The sequence below is a fragment of the Cuculus canorus genome, chromosome 3 (assembly GCF_017976375.1).
Source record: "Cuculus canorus isolate bCucCan1 chromosome 3, bCucCan1.pri, whole genome shotgun sequence".
NCBI lineage: Eukaryota > Metazoa > Chordata > Aves > Cuculiformes > Cuculidae > Cuculus > Cuculus canorus.
Window position 1 is genome coordinate 72,553,724 of NC_071403.1, and position 21,071 is coordinate 72,574,794.

Consider the following 21,071-nt stretch of genomic DNA (forward strand, 5'->3'; position numbering starts at 1 on the left):
TGCATATTCTAAACTTATTTTTTTTCTGTGAAGAAGACTGAATAATTAGCTCTTACCAGCATGATAAGAGATCTCAAGTCAAAGAGTTTTCTGTGGGTGATCATTTGTTTTTTTGATTGCTTGGGGTTTGGGGAGGGGCAGGGGCTTGCAGTTCATTCCTATAAAGCTGTCTAGTCTGTGCATTAAAAGCTCCCAAGATCTTTATCAAGGTAAACACAATTTAGGCAATTAAAGAAGTGCAGCAAAACAGTTTAAGTTGCATTTTAATGTAAAAGAAAACAGAAGGGATATTTTTAGACTGTCTATTAAAACAAAAGACACATTAACACTATTCAGAGTTTTTATAAACTGAGCAAAATCAGATGTTATAGGATGAACAGTATTCAACACCATTAGAATTCTGTTGCTAATAAATCATCTTATGGTAACGTAAAAGAAAGTTGTCAGCACTGGTACTGTTTGCTTGTTTTCCTATAATTATTCAGTCTTTTAGAAAATTACAGAAAAAGTGGTGAAGGAACTGCCTAAATTTAATCAATGATGACCTGTGAGTATTTAACATCATGGTGAACAGACCTGATGTGATTAGATACTCAATCCTCCTAAACCATGCTGTGCCAGTTATGTTGGAAACAGATGTTCCAAGAACAGACCAAGGAGACTGAACAGAAGATCAAATGCCTTAAAAGCTCTGGGGCAAAGAGAAAACCCCCTTATGTCAACAAGCTCCTCTCAGTATGAGGAGCTCCAAGTCACAGGGTTTCTAAATACAGAAGTGTCACAGAAACAAACTGCAAAACTGGCAGGAGGCAGGGGTGATTCGATTAAAGAAGATTTAGTACTGCCCTGAAAGAGGCTACAAGAAGGATGGAGACAGACCTTTTAGCAAGGCCTCTTCTGACAGGACAAGGAGTAATGGTTTTAAACTAAGTGAGGGGAGATTTAGAGTGGATATAAGGAACAATTTATTTACAGTGAAGGTGGTAAAACACTGGCACATGTTGCCCACAAAAGTCGTGGATGGGCTCTGATCTAGTTAAAGATGTCCCTGCTCCCTCAAGGGGATTGGACTAGATGACCTGTAAAAGTCCCTTCCAACCCAAAGTATTTTATTATTCTATGAAATTTCCATGTTCCGTTGGTCTTGGCTGGACAGAAGGTATCTAGTAATATATCTATGAGATATATAGACAGCACAAGTTCCTTTTTCCTTTCCTGGTGTCTTTCTTGTAATTCTTTTCAGTGATGCCATAGTACCTTATCATTACACTTGGTGGCATGCATTAATGTAGGACATCCCAGAGAATGCTGATTTTCAGGCAGTAGGAAAAAACAGTTTCAAAGATTAAATAAGAAGGGCTTGTTTTGGCTTCGCTAGAACTCGAGATTCTTTTGGTAGTTTAATGGAATTGTTTCCATCCTGCAGTCACTTCAGTTGTCCAGAATTAATTTGCAAGGCCTGGTTAGTAAGATGGTGATCTGAATGAGGAGAGGCAGTGGGGATTATAACAGTTATAAAAACCTCAAATAAATATTTTGGCTAAAGTATTTATTATTTTTTCCCCTAATTTTTATTTTTTTTTTGCTCTGGACTAACTAATTCCAAAGGGGGTTGCGTCTCATCTTTTTGAGATCTATACTGCTAACTGTTCTCGTGTGTTAGCAGAATCTCTTCTTTCTCTTGTTCAGCTTCCTCTAATTATTAGATTAAATGCTAATAGACTGTAAGTTTAGCTCAGAATGTGCTATTCATTAAAAGAATCAGAGTCTCCACGGCAGGGAATAATAATTTTACTACCACTTCAGTGCTGGAAGCACAGCATTGAAAAGAAAAATAGCAGAAAATCCTTATGGAACATCACTGACAATTTTTTGTGGCAGCACATAAGTGCATGCAGTAGTTATTAACAAGAAGGAAACAGTAAGACATAATTCAGAGACTGATAAAAATATTTTAGACATGCTTTCTTTGATATTTTTATAAACCTGACAAATAAAAACTCTTGCTGCTTCTGTGCTAAAGAACAACAAACCAATAAAAAACAATAAAAGTCAATACTGAAGGGTTCAGTTCCCCTCTCCATTTTTTTTTCTTCAGTTTCATAGACCTAGAGAATAGCTTGGGTTGCAAGGGACCTTAAAGCCCATCCAGTTCCAACCCCCTGTCATGGGCAAGGACACCTCCCACTAGACCAGGTTTCTCAAAGTCCCATCCAACCTGTCCTTGAACACTTCCACTACAGGTCCTTGTAAAAAGTCCTTCCCTAGCTTTCATGTGGCCCCCTCCAGGTACTGGAAGGCTGCTACAAGGTCTCCCTGGAGCCTTCTGTTCTCCAGGCTGAACAACCCCAACTCTCTCAGCCTGTCCTCATAGCAGAGGTCCTCATAGCTCTCAGATCATTCTAGTAATTTGTTTCTGATTAAAATCTCCAGAGCTGGATACTCTTCCTTCCTATACATACGCTACCTCAACCAGCTCTGTGCTTCCCTCTAATGATGCACAGACTAGTGCTGATGTCAGAGGAGATTCAGAACCTTAAGTTTCACCGGGAATGGGATCACCTATATTGCTGAAAACAGCAAGGCACCTAGTCCTCAAAAAATATCCCCATCCCTCTTTCTGCCTTCAGAAACACTCGGCCAGATATTTATGGGTAGAAACAGCTTTCTGAATAGATGCTTTTCTTCAATTCATAGAATGGTTTGAGTTGAAAGGGACCTTAAATATCCAGTTCCAACACCCCAGCTATGAAAAGGACACCTTCCACAGGATCAGGTTTCTCAAAGTCCCATACAAACAGGCATTGAACATGTCTCCTTGGAAATGTCCCTTTGATAAATCTTTCTCTGCAAGCCTACTTTTTCTTATCGCCAATTGATGAATTAATTAGTGTGCACTGTTTCTAACCATCCAGTCAAAAGTATACACCTGCAAAAGGCTTTGCTAAGAGTCAGTCACATATTGTGATCCACAATCAAAGACAGGAAGCCAAATTACATTGCTCTGACATCTGTCTATCCATCTGCTGTAGTTTCCATAATCTACTAAAAACAATCTACAGATTATACTGATGTTTAACCTTACTGAAAATCAAGAATAAAAATGAAGAATAACTTGCAACAGGACAAAAGCACGTGGATAAAAAAATATAGATGTATAATGAAACTAAAGGAGAAATTAGTTGCATTCCATGTTTTTTGTGTACTAAGTTGACCAAATTTATTTCAGATACTGCAGTGTACACGATACATCCACATATGGATGTTGGTATTCCTATTCTAGAGAAGATAGGATGCAAAATGAATGATGGCACTGAAAGTAGCAATATGCTTTTGCTTACTGAAGATATCCTAATCACTTACCAGTAAGTTAAATATTCCAGTTGTTTAATCTCCAATATTATATTCTAATTCTTTTCTTTGTGAAACTGTATTGTTTGTTGAAATGAACATGTTCCTGTTTCACTTAAATTAGTTTGAACAATGGCAATTGTGCTGCTCGTATCACAAAATACAGAAGTTTATCAGTTACTGCACATGAGTAGTAGCTGTAATAACTTTGTGTGGCAGGATGCAAAAACGTGGCTTTCAGAATCCCAAAAGCTATAATCTCATTAATGCATGGCCATTTGGGATGTGAGTATTACTGGAGGATATCTCCTTTCAGTGAAGTTTCCCCTGGAGAGGGAAGCCCATGAGCAGGAAATGATCCCACATACTGTCTGAACTGCCATGTGTATTTCTGTTGGACAAGAACCAAATACAGTTGTAAAGAAGCCAACACCATCACCATTCCTACCAGGTGAATGCAGTAGGAAATCAAGCTCTGCTGAAAGAAGATGATGGTTGACAATAAAGTATAGCAAATAAAAAAGACAAATTTTCTATGTAAAAGATTAGCACTTGCCAAATATATTTACGATGAAGTGCAATGATAAAGCCTGCTTTTAAGCTCTTTGCAGATCTGCATGTGTTTCTGTCTCTAACCCACGTTTTCTAGCTCTAAAGCTGAAAAAATGCAAATCCTATTTTTACTACTGCCATATGTAATAGCAGAATTTTGCCACAGGGTGGTACACCAGACATGTTTAACTGAAGGCTTTCCTAATGCATCAGACAGTTCGGTTATGCCCTCTGCCAGCTTCACTCCACCAGCAGCAGAACAATCTGGAGATCTCCGAATAACTGGCCGTGAGCCAAAGGCAGATATACTCAAGCTATGACAGAAAAACACAGATGAAACTGAGAATCTGCTTGCAAATGCAAATAAAATCATGGGATTAATTCTACATACATGAAAATAAATGTGCATTTAACTTAAACATTCATTGGGGCTTAAAGAATACAGTTTTGTTTCAACTTACTAACTAGAAAAATGAATCAAACTAGATGGAAAGAACTTATATTCCCAGCCAACAAACTTTACATTTAGAATTTGGCTTACTCTCAATTGTGAGATGAAAAACTAAAACTGGCATTGAAACATTTTCTTTTCCAATGAGAATAAAAACTAATACCTAAAATGTTGACTGTTTTCCTACTTACGTTAAAAACTTTTATTAGTATAATTTATTTAAAATTAGAGAGCTGTCTTCCTACAGACTAACCTCAAAATCTGTTTTGCTTGTCACTGTCCACCATTTCAATTAAATAAACCATCTTTATCACTTACCTTTTCCAGGCAGGAGGGATACTCAGGGAATTAAGATAAATAGAAACTGTTTCCTTGGGTACTATGATCATTAAAAGAAGTTAAATAAGAAATTCCTGTACTGCTTCTTTTTCTTTGGCTCATGGCTGAAATTTATGAAGTAGTCACGGATTGAAGTGATAGCATGGAATTAAAAAATACATTCAGCTTCACAGCAGTATTGATAGAAATAGGAAAAGAAGACGACTTCAGCTTGGAATCGGAACGTGACCATGTAGTAATGCAGTAACAACTGGAATTTCACAAAGCTTTTCAGAACTCAGCAGTGTATGACGAGTAACACAAGGAGACATTTTCTTAAGAGACATTTAGCAGTTCTGACTCTCTGTCACATTCACCTAATACTTCTTTATTGCATCTTGGAAAATCTTCCAAGATTTCTCCTATAGAGTTACTCCTTTCAGTCTAGAGTAGGGCTCTATTTGACATCAAGTGAAATCAAAGATGCTTTTTCTGCCTCAGAAGAGTCAATGATATATTACCATTATAAACACTGTACAGGATTCAATAAAGTAGCATCACAGCTGTCTCATGGAACTTACCTCTTTCGCACGATCTGCCAAGGTACCCTGTACCAGAGCAATCACAAACATATCTGTTCCATCCATCCCTGCATACACCGTTGTTTTTACAGGGGTTGCTAAGGCAAGGTTTTGCGGTTTCTCTTGAGCAGGAGGGCTTTACTCCAGCAGTACTTTGAATTTCAGCAATCTGTCGAATATCTTTGCTTTGGCCATCAATAAATAAATCTCTAATGCAGCCGACATATCCGTAATTGAGGAGTGCTGTCCACACCTCAGTTGGGAAGACAAGGCCTGCTTTATTTTCTGGTAAGCCTCCAAGATACAGGTCATCATCCAAGTCAAGGATTTCACTTTCCCCTGGTGCAGTATATGGCGTACGTAATGTGTTCACAGATATGGTCCCTGAGAAGAAAAGACAACAAAATGTATGATTTTCAAGACGTATATTTTTTACTGCTGGCTTACACATTAATCTACATGCCATGTTAGCTTCTGGCAAATAAAACATAGGTATTTTATTTGCACAGCTATAGAGTAATAGATACACTTCATTACTTCAATTAAAATACAGTACAAAACCTATCAGTAAGGACATTTATATAAAACACTGCATGGTCACAGTATAAAAAGAGTAAAAAATCACCTTAACAATCTTGTATGGATACAGGGAATGCATTTTCAGAGTTATTTTCAGGAATATCCTGCTTGTGCAATAAAAAGCCTCTTCACTACCTTGTATGTGCTTCAAAACATTAAGGCTGAGGTTGCCCTGAGAGGCTTTGGTTTGGATCCAGGGACATGGTATTTTAAAAGACTCTCCCCACTTTCAGTGGGCTTTGGATGAGACTTTTTTTCCTTTAAGTGTAGAAGGAAAATACTCTCATCAGCTGCCAGACAGGCAATCGTTAAGAAGATAGTGATGTGCTCCTAGAGAAAATCAATGTCTCTACCACTTACCTGAAAATGTGTGCATGTTACAAAGAGAAGGAGAGAGGATGGATATAGAACCTCAGGAAAACAGAAGTATCTTTCTATTTAGGTTTAAAAAGTAAACAAATAAAAAATAAACTTAAAATAAAATTCTGCTCCTAAAAAGTGTCAGAACAAAAATGGTAATGAACTGTAAAGATCCTCTGTGTTGTACTTTTGAAAAGGAATGAGTTGCTTTTTTTTAAATCTGAATACGCAGAAAAGTAAATTTAGTACAAGGAATCACAGAATGTACTTATATCAATCAAATTTAAATTTATTTACTAAGTAAAATCACTTGAAAATAAGAATCTTCATGTAAATCCTCAAAGAAGTGACTCCTTACCATTCTATATGTAGAAGCAAACATAATATAAATGAAAACATCATATTGGCAACCAGGCCAATGTACCAGCATATTACACAACACTGTTATCCACTAGACACACACTATTAAAAGTGTGTTAACGGTGACAAGACAGTGAATAATCACATTTTCCACAATGTATTTATGATACATATATATATATATAGAGCTAAATTCACTCTTTCCACTATCGGCATGACACAGATTCCAGAAGATGACACCAATTATCAAAAATACTTCCACTGTGGTGAGAGTGGCGCATCAGAATAATACATTCAGAGTTTTTATAGTATAAATTCTAAAATGTGAGTTTTGAGCAAACAGATGCTGGTCAGAAAAAGATCATTCTCTTACTTGGGAACATACTAATATTTAGACTTCTCATTCAGTAGTGGAACCCTGCAGGAGCTACGTGTTTTGTTTGTTCTTTTGTTAGTTCGATAGGTTAACTTCAACAACATGGACAGAATGAACAGCTAATTGGTTTGGACCTTTAGTAAAAAGTCTTTAGGGTCAAAGTTTCAGGAGATGAAGTCTCATGTGAGACTTCAGACACACGGATTTTAGAATGGTTGGGTACTACCACACCTAGAAACAGTCTCCCTGCTATCAGAAGAGATCTAAAAAGCTAAAACAAAGGTTCACATAGCCTTGTGCATCTTCATGAACATGTTTTAAGAATATTTAAGGATATGGTCAGCTTTCCTTTTCATGTGTTATCAGAAATGTTTTCAGTGTCAGTTGAATAATCATACAGATGTAAAGTGAACTTCCAGTCTTAACAGTAAGGAACAGGCACATTAATCCCAGATCCTTTCCCTTCCAAACCTCCACATTTTAAAAACTGATAAAAGTATTATATTTCACTAATTCTAAATATTTTTATTGCTCCTCATATTATTTAAGCAATATTGGGGATTTGTATGGAACACTTGTACTAGGTTTGACCTTAGGCATACAAGCATAAGCAGGTTGAGCAGCTGCATCAAACAAGGACACCTGTGAATGGCCTGTTAAGCCAAGATAACTAACTTTTCTGAGAGTATTCTAGGCATCAACGAAGACTGCTTACAGGCAATAGATCATTTTCCCTTTGAAATTATTAACAGTGTTGAAAGTATAAATCATACTTGTGCTCACAGAATTTCTTACTGCTACTGTCACTTGCTCCGTCCTGTTGCTGTACAGCCAAATTTGGGACCAAATGCTCTAAACCTATGTTCAAGACAGCACTTGAACCCATGCAAATTAACATAGCTGCAGCTTCCAACCTCAAGCTCCTGCATTTCCAGAGTGCTGTTTTCTGCTGGACAAAACCACTTGTGTTTTCAAGCTATCCGTAATGCTAGAGGACATCTAGGGCTCCACTTCTATTGAAAAATTAAAAAAAATCAACTAAGCCTTGATGAGTCTCAAAGCACAGGGGAAAACAGGCAAACCTCACCCAGTGTAGCTGCAATATTAAAGTGGTGATTCAAAATGTGAGCATTGCAAGCATAGAAGGCTGAGAAAAGTGAATGATAAAGGAACTGTAGATTGCTACTACACGCTGATGACTGTGTCAGTTTACTGTGTCCAGTTCTGGGCTACCCAGTTCATGAAAGATATGGAATGGCTGGAGAGAATCCAGAGGAGGGCACGGAGATGATGATGAGGCTGGAGCATCTCTCTTTGGAGGATAGGTTGAGTGAGCTCAGTCTGTTCAGCCTGGAGAAGAGAAGGCTGGGAGGGTATCTCATCAACACTTATAAATATCTAAAGGGTGGGTGTCAAGAGGATGGGGCCAGACTCTTCTCCACAGCACCCAGTAACAGGACAAGGGGCAACACACACAAACTGGAACACAGGAATTTCCACGTGAACATGAGGAAAAACTTCTTTCCTGTGAGAGTGATGGAACCCTGGAAAGGCGGCCCAGGGAGAGTGTGGAATCTCCTTCTCTGGAAATATTAAAACCCCACTTCGACATGCTGATGTGCAGCCTGCTGGAGGTGACCCTGCTTTAGCAGCGGGGCTCGACTGGATGAGCTCTCTTCGACCCCCCACCATCCTGTGATTCTGTGACTCTGAACTGTAGCTAGGTAATAAATTGAAGGTGGAAATTTTTCTGCTGAATATCATAAAGAATTACTCTAGATACAGATGAAGTATTACTTTGAATAGATATCAACATTTTCTTGAAGAAATTAAGCTTTCACCTCCCCAAAGAGATTAACTCCAAATAAAATACTCTTTGGGAGAAGCCCTCTGAAATCTTAGTGCAACCATAGCATATAGTAACTATGGAAAACATAACAGGTAACGACTCTTCTTTGCACCTTTTTCATGTTTTGTAAGGCCACGGAACCCTTATTATCCAGCTGGACTGTCTCCAGTTCAGTGCTGGACATACCCATGACACTTCACTACATCCTATGTGTATTATCCATAACCAGTCAACTATTAGCTTTATTTTAACTCCACAAACATCTGTCAAGACAGATGCAGGTACATTCTCATGATATTCATTGGAGGGGTAAAAGAAAGGGCCTCTCAAGGTCGCACCATCTTGATTTTTCTATAAGCTCATGAATAAATTATCAACACTAACACGATCATTGGAAGATTATTCCTTAAAATGAAAGATAAACCCATTATCACAAAATTGTAAATTATTAATATTTGTTGAACTAGGAACATGTGAATCTGACAGTTCTTCAAGACTTGAAAAGATGGGTGGAGGTTTATATAGCATGTACATGTCAAAAAAGAACATGCAACAATAGTGAATGTAAAGAATATCAACAAAGAACTTACTGTGAGATACTGATTATAGTTAAGCTCTAATTAGATGCTCTAGATATAACTTCTGGTATTTAATCTGAAACGCTAACTCTAGTTTAAAGTTGCAATGACTTCTTAGCCCTTAAATGCTACCTGCCTGGGAACAATTATGTTTTACGCTGCCATACACAATTTGGAGGGTAACAAGAAGAGTTAAGTTCCCTTTCCAATTTCACTGTCTAATGATGATTTCCAAAGGTTGAATGTCAGTTTAGTTGAAAAAAAAGACTTGAAAGGTTGCCCTCAAATATAGTAAACAGCTTAGAATTTTAAACAATACCCAAATCTCAGAAAACAGACTTAACTCTACCGTGTTACAAGAAAAACTGTGAGCAAAGACCTTCAGAGGTGCTTCACGATTTGTTTGGCCTTTTTTTCAGTTTGAGGTTGGTTTTACTCCCCAATGCTTTTCCTGCAGAGTTGGCAGTACTATTAAGAGCAGAACAGACAAACATTTCCCTTAGGTATGAGTTAATGAGCCTCTCCAATCATACTCATTATCTCAGCAATTTACTCTTTCATAACTGTGTATAAGAAACTAAGACATATTTCTAAACCTTGTCTCAATTCTGAGCACTTAAATATGAAGTTTTGACTACAACTACTACAACTATTCTGATTTCTACGCTTAACTTATGTGGTCTGTTTAGTTGCTTTTTGTGCATGTGAAACATTTTTTTATTAAGAAATTGTGAAATATCAGAGTAAGTATTCTAAATACATTTTCCATCTTGCGTGGTAAGCATAATAGAAGAGCTGTGATGAGGACTGCAACCACAGCACACAACCCATGGCCAAGACAGAGCCCATGTGAAGCAGCTATGAAGCTACTGTCCTTCACAGGAATTAGAGCCATAAAGATAATCTAAGGGCTGGAGCACCTCTGCTACGAGGACAAGCTGAGAGAGCTGGGGTTGTTCAACTTGGAGAAGAGAAGGCTCCAGGGAGACCCTCTAGCAGCTTTCCAGTACTGAAAAGGGGCTACAGGAAACCTGGAGAGGGGCTCTTTATCAAGGAGTGCAGGGACAGGATGAGGGGGAATGGTTTTCAGCTGAAAGAGGGGAGATTTAAATGAGATCTTAGGAAGAAATTTTCCCTTGTGAGGGTGGTGAGGCACTGGCACAGGTTGCCCAGAGAAGTTGTAGCTGTCCCATCCCTGGAGGTGTTCAAGGCCAGGTTGGATGGGGCTGTGAGCAAACTGATCCAGTGGGAGGTGGAGGTGCCCATGGCAGGGGGGGTGGATCTGGATGGGGTTTTGAGGTCCTTTCCAACCAAAACCATTCTACGATTCTATGATACGATTCTAATTCAGAAAACCATGACTGCTGGAGGGGAACTCAGCCCATGTGGCAGGATGCAGCAGTTGGTACCAAGTTAGTATTGTCTGCTGTATATTTAGCAAAAAAAAAAAAAGTGTTGGAGAACACATATTCCCTTTCCTCTGCTGCATACCTATTAAGAAAGTGGACCAACAGAGAAAGTATGAAATCTTTCTTTTTTTAACACGGGGTAATAGGATCTCAGGAGTTCCTTCTCAACAAAGATCTGCTTTTTAGCTAAGGAAGCACTCAGAGAAGGTCTTACAGGCAGCAGGATAGGATTCTAGGATTAAAAAAAAAATTCTAGAAGAATAATAGATCAAAAGTTCCTGCAGCAAAAGGAAATTAAAGGGTACCTTCTCTTTCCCCTTCCTTGGATTCCTCAAAAATCTGAGGAGATCAGCAGAATTACTAGTCAATAGGCCTGGATAAGTACAGTTTGAAAACACGCTCTCGTTGTTTACATCTCCCCCATCGCAATCCCAGACAGGCAACAGCAAACTCAATAGTTTAGAGGGGATGCTCCCCATGCCTGAGAGTCCGGAAGAGAGCAAAGAATGACAAATAAATCGAGTACTTGCTGATCCAGCTAATACAGAAGTCAAGTAAATTAGCAAAGCTCCTTGAGAAATGTCACAGTTTTCTATTACCTGAGTGAACCACTCTGCATTGAATTGGAAGGCTGGGAGTAACAGGCTGCAAGATACCAGATTGCTCTTTAAAAAAAAAATAAAGTCATAGGATATTTGAGCTACTTATTCATTAACAGGAGAAGCTCTGCCTTTATACTTGATAGGCTGGTAAGTGGTTATGTCAGCAGCAACAAGAAAATCTCAGAAAAGGCAGATTTTTTTTAATACAAGGTATATTCATTCACTTATACAAAGGTTCTGAAGGTAAGCAAGTGAAAAGTGATCACATTCATATGGTTTCTAGTATGTTTGGTTTTGGCTGAAGAAAAGAAATGAAAAAGCTTCCTGGAATAGTAAAGTGGATTATACATGAAAAAGTATAATGGATCAACACACATAAATCCTGAAGAAATAATCCGAACATAACACCTCAGTACTTCCTGTTCCAGACACAAGAAAATAGGAACATATGTTCTTTGTTTATTATAAGTGTTACACAATCAGTTCATTATACTTGGTTAAACCTGATGGTCTAAGATAATGAGAATATGGGCCGAGCAGTAAGAAAAATAATGGTACTGCCACCGATATTGGTACTTATCCTACTGTAAAGTAGCATTTCATGTACTAAAATCACAGAAAATCTTTGCTATCTGGTCCAAATCTCAGCTAAAAATTCAGTTTGCCAGTCCATACATCTACATATTTATTAACTCTTCCTGGTAAAAGTTCAGTGGTTTAAGGTAATTACTATTATCAGTTCTGGAGAGTGACTGGGTAAATAAAGTTCACTCATCTGGATCATAGGCAAAGTATCCGCTGGATTAATTTTTCTTTTACATATATACTTGACTATTTATAATTCTATTTAAAAAAATAATATGCAGTCCTGATTGCCAATTGTTTATTGTTTCCTAAAATTAGTCTACATCGTTGCTGATGTCCATCAACAGCTTTAAAGAATTAAATGAAATATACCCAAAAGTCTCTCTGTAGCATTTGTGAGCTACAGGTTTTGTGAAGAAATGAAAGCACAGAACACCTCTTCAAATGTAAACAGTTGCTCCACATTTATTTCCTTTCTTTATAGTTTGAATGGAAGAATAAACTTTGTGTTTAGTGGATTCCCACAGGCATGATTATTACAGGATTTACTGCCTCATATGAATCACTGAAACAGCACTTAAGAAGGAAGTCTGAAATGAAGATTGTACTATAAACAATCGCTGGATAATAGAATCACAGAATTCTTTGTGTTGGAAGGGACCTTAAAGATCATCCAGTTCCAACTCTCCTGCCATGGGTAGGGACACCTTCCACTGGATTAGGTTTGGATCAGGTTACTCATAGACCCATCCAACCTGGTCTTGAACATCAACAGGGATGGGGCACCCACGGCTTCTCTGAGCAATCTGTGCCAGTGCCTCACCACCCTCACAGTAAAAAAATCTTCAATCACAACTGAGGATTTTGAGAAATTGTTTGAGGGTCTTAATTTTTGTTTGTTGTTTTTTTTTCACCTCTATAAATGTATACAAGCAACTGACATTATAATCAGAAAATCAGACTCACTATAATGAGAATTTGAAGTCACACAACGTAGGAATTAAATAATTATTTTTTGTAACTCTCGGGCAGACTGATCAATTGAATTTGGTCTGACTTTCAGCATAAATTTGACTGAAATTTTCAATTTAAACCTGCACTTATGATTTGCTTCATCCAATTTGTAGGTAGTAAGAAAGTCAGTCATAAACCAATAACTTTTGGGGGGTTAAGTTTCATGAAGAAATTATAAATGCAAGTGATGGGAAAAGCAGTGACCAGAAGGAGGAAAGTGCAGAAAACCCCACAAAACCCAAAAGAAGAATTTACATTTTTCAACATTCAGTTTCAATGTGTGCAGAAACTTCAGATTGAATACTGATGTTAATCAGAAAATTCTTTATGGACTGAATGACGGACTCAGTGCATTCCGCTCCACCCCCAAAATCCCGGCACGAACCACAGGAAAAATACCATAGAACAGATTTGTCCTTCATTTAATGGATATTGATTATTTGCTGAAGCCAACTCAAGATCAGATGCAGCTGAAACACAAGGATAGTTTCACAAGTTAAATGCACTTAATGCTATAACAGATTTCAGTAGCATTAGGGAGAGTTTGAATTCTTTATTTCTACCCTTTTCAGTGAGATAATTTGTAAACTACTAAAGAATATGAATTGTACTGACTAATTTCCCTTTCTATTGATATGTGTTGTTAGCCTTTCATTAGCATATCATTTAATTATGTTGAGATCTACTGACATGATTGGAAGGTCTGTGCTGTTTCAGTGGGGCAGCTATTCCCTATGCTGGAGATTACTTTCAGTAATCTTTTTTTTGCTTAATTTTCATTCTTGAAACTCGCCACTTCAGCTATTTGGGGTAATAAAGCTCAGCGGAAGATTACTGCTAGTTTTTTAAATACACAGCACACTTACTTGCAAGATTAAGTACCTGATTGCCCAATAAATGTTAACATAAGAAATTTTACTCTGCAAATCATTGTGTTCTGGCACCTGACAGTAATGACTTCTTATTTTCCCATTATTTTTCATCTGTTGCACAACTCTAATGGTGGCAACACAGTATATATACACAGTATTTTCTCAGATACAACATGAAAAAACATACTATTAAAAAAGGAGCTTACCTGACCGTCCATCCCGTTGGAAATCCACATGGTACCATTCCCCATCATTCACCTTCTTCTGCAAGGCTTTTATTTTTATAGTACCTGATCCCATGTCTAGCAGCAGATAAAGGTGGCCATCAAGCATCTCAATGGCAAAAAAGTCAACCTTCACCATTTGTGGGTGTTTGGCATCTTTTTGGTGCCTTGGTTTTCCATGACTAAAAAGAATCAGGCCATTTGGCTCTGTTGTACGAAAGTCAAATGATATTGAGCCTGTTTTCTTGGCATTCCACTTTGGCAAAGAGATGAAAGACTCTGGTGTTTCAAATGTGATTGGATCTAAGGTTGCAACATTCTCACATTTAAATGCTACAACCCCATGAATCTTCATTTTAGGATCTCCTTGCTTGGCAAGTCGAGACAACTCCAACCTGACATCGTTATTTTTATATACAACCTGCAAGCAAAGCAGAAAAGTTACCAAGAGGAATGTGACTGTTTTTATCAGATATAATCCTGAAGAAGCATGATATTTAAAGGATAATAGCAATGACGTATGAATATGATAATTCACACACAGAAAATTAAATAACTACTTTCATTGACTAACAATTTAATAATGATTTTCTTTAAACAAAATTTGCTTTAAAAATATCCCTAGAGTTAATTCAAATAATCCAAAAGAATCTGCATATAATTTATACCATCAGTCAAAAATTAGCTTGCAAGGACTTGACTGTTTAAAAGCCCTCTTTGCACAACCATTCTGCTACAATAGAGATGATTCAGTTTTCTTCTTCTTCTAAACCCTTTGTCACTTTCTTAACTCCTCTGTTCATATCCAGAAAATGTACCAAGGTTACATAAATTATAATTTAGCAGCTTTTCAGTTTGTCCCTGCGGCTGAGGAACAGTAGCATCCGTAGTATTGATGAAGATGTAAAATAGGGAAATTAGTATCATACAGATCACAACAGACAAAACCAGGACAATATTTGAGCCAGTTCAATTGGTTAAAAAAATAAAACCACTTATGTATTTTCCCCGACTGAAGACTTCTGATAAAAATGAGAGACAATATTAGTTTTAAATCCAACTGACCTGCACAGCAAATATTCTTGCTTCAAATAATGTATTTGCTCTGCCTGGAGAAGTTGGGCATGATATAACCACTGGCCAAGGTTCTAGCCTTTATTAGTATATTCTGAAATTGCTGCTATTTCTGTGTTGTCCAGGATACAAGGACCGTTTAAATGAAGCAAAGGTGTGCAAGGAGTGTTTTGTCAATAGTTTTAATTATTAATGATATAGTCAAGCTAAAATACCACTGAAGGGCTGGACATTAATGCATGGTGACAGAAGCTGAAACCTTCTCTGTTTTGAAGGTTAAGCCTAGACTAGAAAGCAATTTGTAACAGAAGTAACAGCTCAGCAGATCAAAGCACTTTGTGCTGAGGTTTCTTCATCTACAGATTCCATACCATTCAGGACTGGGTCACGTCCAACCTCTGACCCAGTGTTCCAGCTATACAATGTGGTCTGAAGTTGTTCAGGGGACCAATCACTGGTTTAGACCTTACACCCCCACTAGAGGTTAGAAAGTGCTTAATGAATACTCAGGGTAGAGCTTCTGGATTAATTTCCTCTGAAGCCTGGTTTGAACACAGATGAAGCTCAATCTGTAAACTCAACTGACACAAAGTAAGTGGAAGAGATGGGAGAACTGCTCCAGAACTGCACTACTGCTAGAAATCAAAACACCAGCATACACAAAATCTAAGATGACATTATCACAAGTCACAGCTGCTATTGAAAAATGGTGTTTAAAGATAACAGAACACTAAATGACTGATAGATCAACAATATTTTATTGTAAGAATTGTGTTGTTTCAAATTATATCATTATTCACCAAACAAATTTCATCCTAAGCCATGGCAGAATTATTCAGCAGCATGCAAAATGTGTCCTAAAAGCTAATTACTAAGCGTATTTCTCCATTTTATTCAGGGTTCAGTACAAAAGCTGCTGTTCCTGCTGGAGCTGTGTATCCGAAGGTAACAAATCAACCTCACTGTGGATTCCTGACAGCAGATATGATATTCTGCCACAGAGAGAGAAATAATGTGGTGTTTTATTCAAGTAAAGACATCAGAAGTGACTGGTATTGGACTAACTCGTACGCTTAGAAAGTAAGGATCCACATTTATATTTATTGAATACCTCTGTAACACCTCAGAGATTGCAGATTACAAGGGATTTTAGAAGACAACTTGAGAATAAACACATGCAACTGTGCTTCCATTGTGGTGACTTTCTGTCTTCTGAACAAAAAAAGCCAAAAGGCAGAAAAACATAACAAGAAGCCAGTAGCCTGTCAGGTAAGATTACTAAGAGGTATCTGGTGTCTGGAAACACTGGCCACTTTCTATGGCAAGAGGCATTTTGGATAGCTTCCACCTCATTTGAAGCAGTTACAGAGGACAACCTTTTCAAGAGCAGAGTGAAAAACACTAGATGGATGCTACAGGATACGGTAAAAAGAAGGAATGAATGGGCTCTCATTTGAATTAAATTATGTTGTTGACAATAGAAATAATTAAGTCAACAAAGAGGATGAGAAAATATGCTTAAATTGCCTACTGAACAAAGGCAGGTACCAGGGCAACCCAAATAAATGTACAAAGATAATTCCTTGTTTATGGACAAATTCAAATTGTCTGGTATTAATGAAAGCTGATTGGCTGAATAATGAAATTAGTAGTTAATAGCTATGTTAGAAAAACTCAGCAGAAAAAAAGGAGAGCTAGGCTTTGATGTCATCTGTCAACTCAGAAACAATAATATTTAATAAGCATGGTTCAAAGACCTGATGGATAAAGTGCAAAACACGAATACTGGCAATAGTTTTCTCAGTAACTCATCACCATCTCTTTAAGTAGCTTAACATATATTACATGATGGAAAATAGAGCAGTTTAAGAGTGGCAAATATTTGAAATTTTATGCCACCGATATTAAAATATTCTTGGAATCCTTAAATACTGCATGTGACAATTTCTTACTTCCACAATTACAACCTTGAAGTTTCTGAGATACAAATGATTGCATCTTATTACATTTATCTGTGGAAACAGGGAAAAAAGTCTATATCTATGTTTTAGAGTGTTTATATTCTAATTTTAGGATGTTTATATTATTTTAATCTTATAAAACTGAAAATCTGGAACTGAATTACCATGGATAATTAGTATTAAAAAAAGGAATATATGAACCATAACTGAAAACTACAACTGAAAAGAACTGTAAGCTGCTAACTGAATGCATCTAGCATTTGGAAGCCCGTTTCCTGGTGTTATGCTGGTTAGCCCTCTCCATGAAAGATTAACTCAGTCATCAGCAAAATACAGCAAAAGGAAGAAAAGCAGGACGTTCACAACAACTAGTCATTATATTGAGGAAAAGAACTGAATAGTAAAGACTAAATCTAAAACTAATATTTGCTTTATAACCCATGGAGATATATGCTTCAGAATCGATAGCCTCTAGGGTACAGATAAACTCAACTTGTAAATTTACTCATATATTATTTTCCAAACATTCTGCTTTTTCACTTTTTTTTCCGCTTTAGGTGCATAAGGACAAAAACACTTTTAATAGGGTTTCTATTATTCACTGCTATTTCCATTTAGAACACCCTATATATTGTTCTTTAATGTTCATACATTCTTCCTCAAAGAGACATGGATTGACAATTAGTGTATTGAAGGCAATTTGCAATGGAGAAATTGTCACATTCACCTTTACTCCCACACAACCTACCCATCCTTGCGCTGCTACATGCTTTGCTAGCACATCTATCAGGCTGGCCCTGGCAATAAGTTGCTCACTCTCGTATCTGAGCAACAGCAATATAATTTTCCTCTGCATGAAACTTGGCAGCCCTCAGGGAATTATATGGTCCTATTAAGAGCACCTTGAATTTATCTTCCATTCACTGTATTCTTTCTTCTTAATATTATGTAAAGTGGAAGACCTCAGTTTTTAAATTATCTAATTACCTCATTTTTGGAAACTGCAAAAAGTTACCTAAACTCCCAAGAATAAAGGAGCAGTTCATGATTCCCCATATAACTTGTTATCCAAAGCAAGGAATAAATGTGTTTTCCTGAAAAGAAACAGCAGACCTACATACCATTTTGCAATCAAGATATGAGCTCCCTCTGCTACCATCTAGGCAAACCACATGCCGGGTAACTCACAACACCACAGTGCTGAGTCCTATCAAACAAGTCCAGCTAAGAGACAGAAAATACTTTACTTAAGCTCAGCACTTTCTAACTTGGCCTGTGATCATCTTGAAGCACAAGCAAAATGAATTTATGCTTCCAAAAGATATACTGTGTATATAATTTATTGCAAGCAAGGGTCCTAGTACGAAATGAACTCTGAAAGTGCTTAAAGAATTCACTATGATTCCTGCCAGTCATCATGGCAGGTGCTATCAACAACAAAAAAATGTAGTGGAGTAGCCAATGGAAATCTATTAATAAATCAGCACTGTTTAAATATACAAATCAAAGAATGGTTTGGTTGGAAGGGACCTTGAAGGACATCCAGTTCCAATCCTCTGCTATGGGCAAGAACAACTTCCAATGCATCAGGTTGCTCAAATCCTCATCCAATCCAGTCTTGAAAACCTTCAGGGATGGGGCAGGCATGACTTCTCTGGACAATCTGTGCCACCGCCTCACCACCCTCACAGGAAAGCATTTCTTCCTAAGATCTCTTCTAAATCTCCCATCTTTCAGCTTAAAACCATTCCCCTCATCCTATCCCTGCACTCCCTGATAAAGAGTCCCTCCCCAGCTTTCCTGTAAGACCCTTTAAGTGCTGGAAGGCTGATATAAGGATATTGGGTTGACTCTGGAATGACTTTGAGAAAATGTGAAGGAGATGACAAGAAATCTACTCTTGATATTGGAGAAGTATCCTAAATAAATAAGAGTTCAAATACCAAAAGTCAACATAATCAAACACTTTCATATCGACAACACCCTACCAGTGCTTTTTACTGACCCTATCATAAAATTTAAAACCATTAAAGATGTGAAAGAATTCAGATTTCAACACACCACTGTCAAAGTGCAGCCCTTTCCACATTAGAGATTTCTTTTTGTATATTATACATCAAATACTATGAACAAAGAAATAACGCTGCTCTTAAATATTGCAGAATGACCAACTCTGCTAGCAACAGCCTTTCAACCACTGTGATTAAAAGCTTTTAATTATTCTGAAGTGTTTCTTTCAAATTACTTTATAGTATTAAAACAAAATATGACCCTCAGGGTGCTAATCACATCACCTAAGTTGCAGAATATAGGCTTCCTTGAGAATCAAAGAGAAATCAGGAGCTCAGAGTATCTAAGTTATGACCTCGGTCTGAAGAGCTTGTCTATTTACTTAATAGGGAGGGGTAAGGAAAAAGTACTTTCTAACTGCTATTTGAATTAATGGATTAATCCAGCCTCTAAAACTGTTAAAAAAAATTAATCACTTAAGTCCTTGTGCTACCATAAAGAAATATTTTCATATTTTCATGAAACTTGGAGAAGTCATGGATGTCATGTTCCTGGAGGTTTTTGAAGGCCAGGTTCGACAGGGCTTTGAGAAACCTGGTCCTGTGGAGTGTGTCCCTGTCCATGGCATGTGGTAGGAAGTAGATGAGCTTTAAGGTCCCTTCTAAACCACACCATTATACAATTCTGTGATAATTCTCTGAAATGAAGACCAGTATTATCCAAAATGGCTCAAGTAATGCTGCTAACCTTCAATTTTATACAGCACAGTGAAGTCAGTTGCAGATAACTTACTGATGTCAAAAACTGCGGCAATGGGTCTTACAGTAAGTGAAGATTGAGGCAATTTTATGAACCTGCTTTAACAGCCACTAGAATTTCATAGTACCATGGAGTGGTTTGGGTTAGAAGGGACCTTAAAGATTATCCAGTTCTTATTCCCCTGCTGTGGGCACAGACACCTTCTGCCGGATCAGGTTACTCAAAGCCTCATCCAACCTGGCCTTGAACAACTCCAGGGACAGGACAGGGCAACCCTTTCCATGCTCATTGAGGACTTTATAAACCGGCCTTGTTTTCCGAACACAGAGAAGAGATTAGAAGGTATAATGAAAGTTCCAAGGAAACAACTGATTCATATTCAAATGAAATGGTTTTAATTTTCCTGGGGTGGATACCCGTGTGTGATGGTGGTAGTGTGGGGTGGTTAGAAAGAAGTTTGTTTTGATCACCAAAACAAAACCCAAGTGACTATAGAGCCCTGCTGAATGGGACATAAGCCTCAGGACAAGGCTCCATGGTATAGATACTTGGAGAAAAAAGGAGCACATACATTCTGTTGAATTATTTTAAGTCAATTAATATGGTCTGGGAAACTGCTCTTCAAGATTCAGCTCAAAAAAGATGAACTTAATAGAGCTAGGGAAAACTTAAAAAAAAAAGTTTTAATCGACCACAGTACCACAAATTCCATGGAATATATATCTATGAGATTCACATTCTCCTGTCACTTCTTCCTGTCCACTCTAAGCACCCAAAGCCATCAAGTGGAAACAAGGCACTTTCCAGGCACTCTACGAAAATTGGACTTGAGTCTTCCATGGTGCCAGAAGGGTAGAGAAACTCATATAAAATCCATTGATTGTCCAAGTCCAAATGAGCACTGAACATTGCTTCAATTATCCGATAGGAGAAAAAAAAAACAGGCTGGAAATGTAAAATGGCTTTATTAGGCCTAGCTCCTCTCAGGGCAGTGGCTTTTGAAAAACATAGAATCATAGAATGGTTTGGGTTGGAAAGGACCTTAAAGCCCATCCAGTTCCAATCCCCCTGCTATGAACACCTCCAGGGATGGGGCATCCATGACTTCTCTGGGCAACCCGTGCCAATGTCACACCACCCTTGTAGGAAAATATTTCTTCTTAATATCTCATCTAAATCTCTCCTCTTTTGGCTTAAAATCATTCC

The 21,071-nt window shown here is 37.6% G+C and overlaps 1 protein-coding gene across 26 annotated transcripts in view; it reads right to left on the reverse strand.

Annotated features, from left to right (window-relative positions):
* NRXN1 (neurexin 1) overlaps nucleotides 1–21,071 on the reverse strand; it is a 771,544-nt gene that overhangs the window by 454,823 nt on the left and 295,650 nt on the right. For all 26 annotated transcript variants that reach the window (XM_054061852.1, XM_054061851.1, XM_054061849.1 and 23 more), the window contains 2 exons: nucleotides 14,044–14,482; nucleotides 5,254–5,637 (listed from right to left, as the gene is read on the reverse strand). In XM_054061852.1, the coding sequence (XP_053917827.1) occupies nucleotides 5,254–5,637; nucleotides 14,044–14,482 (823 nt within the window). The remainder of the gene's footprint in view (nucleotides 1–5,253; nucleotides 5,638–14,043; nucleotides 14,483–21,071) is intronic.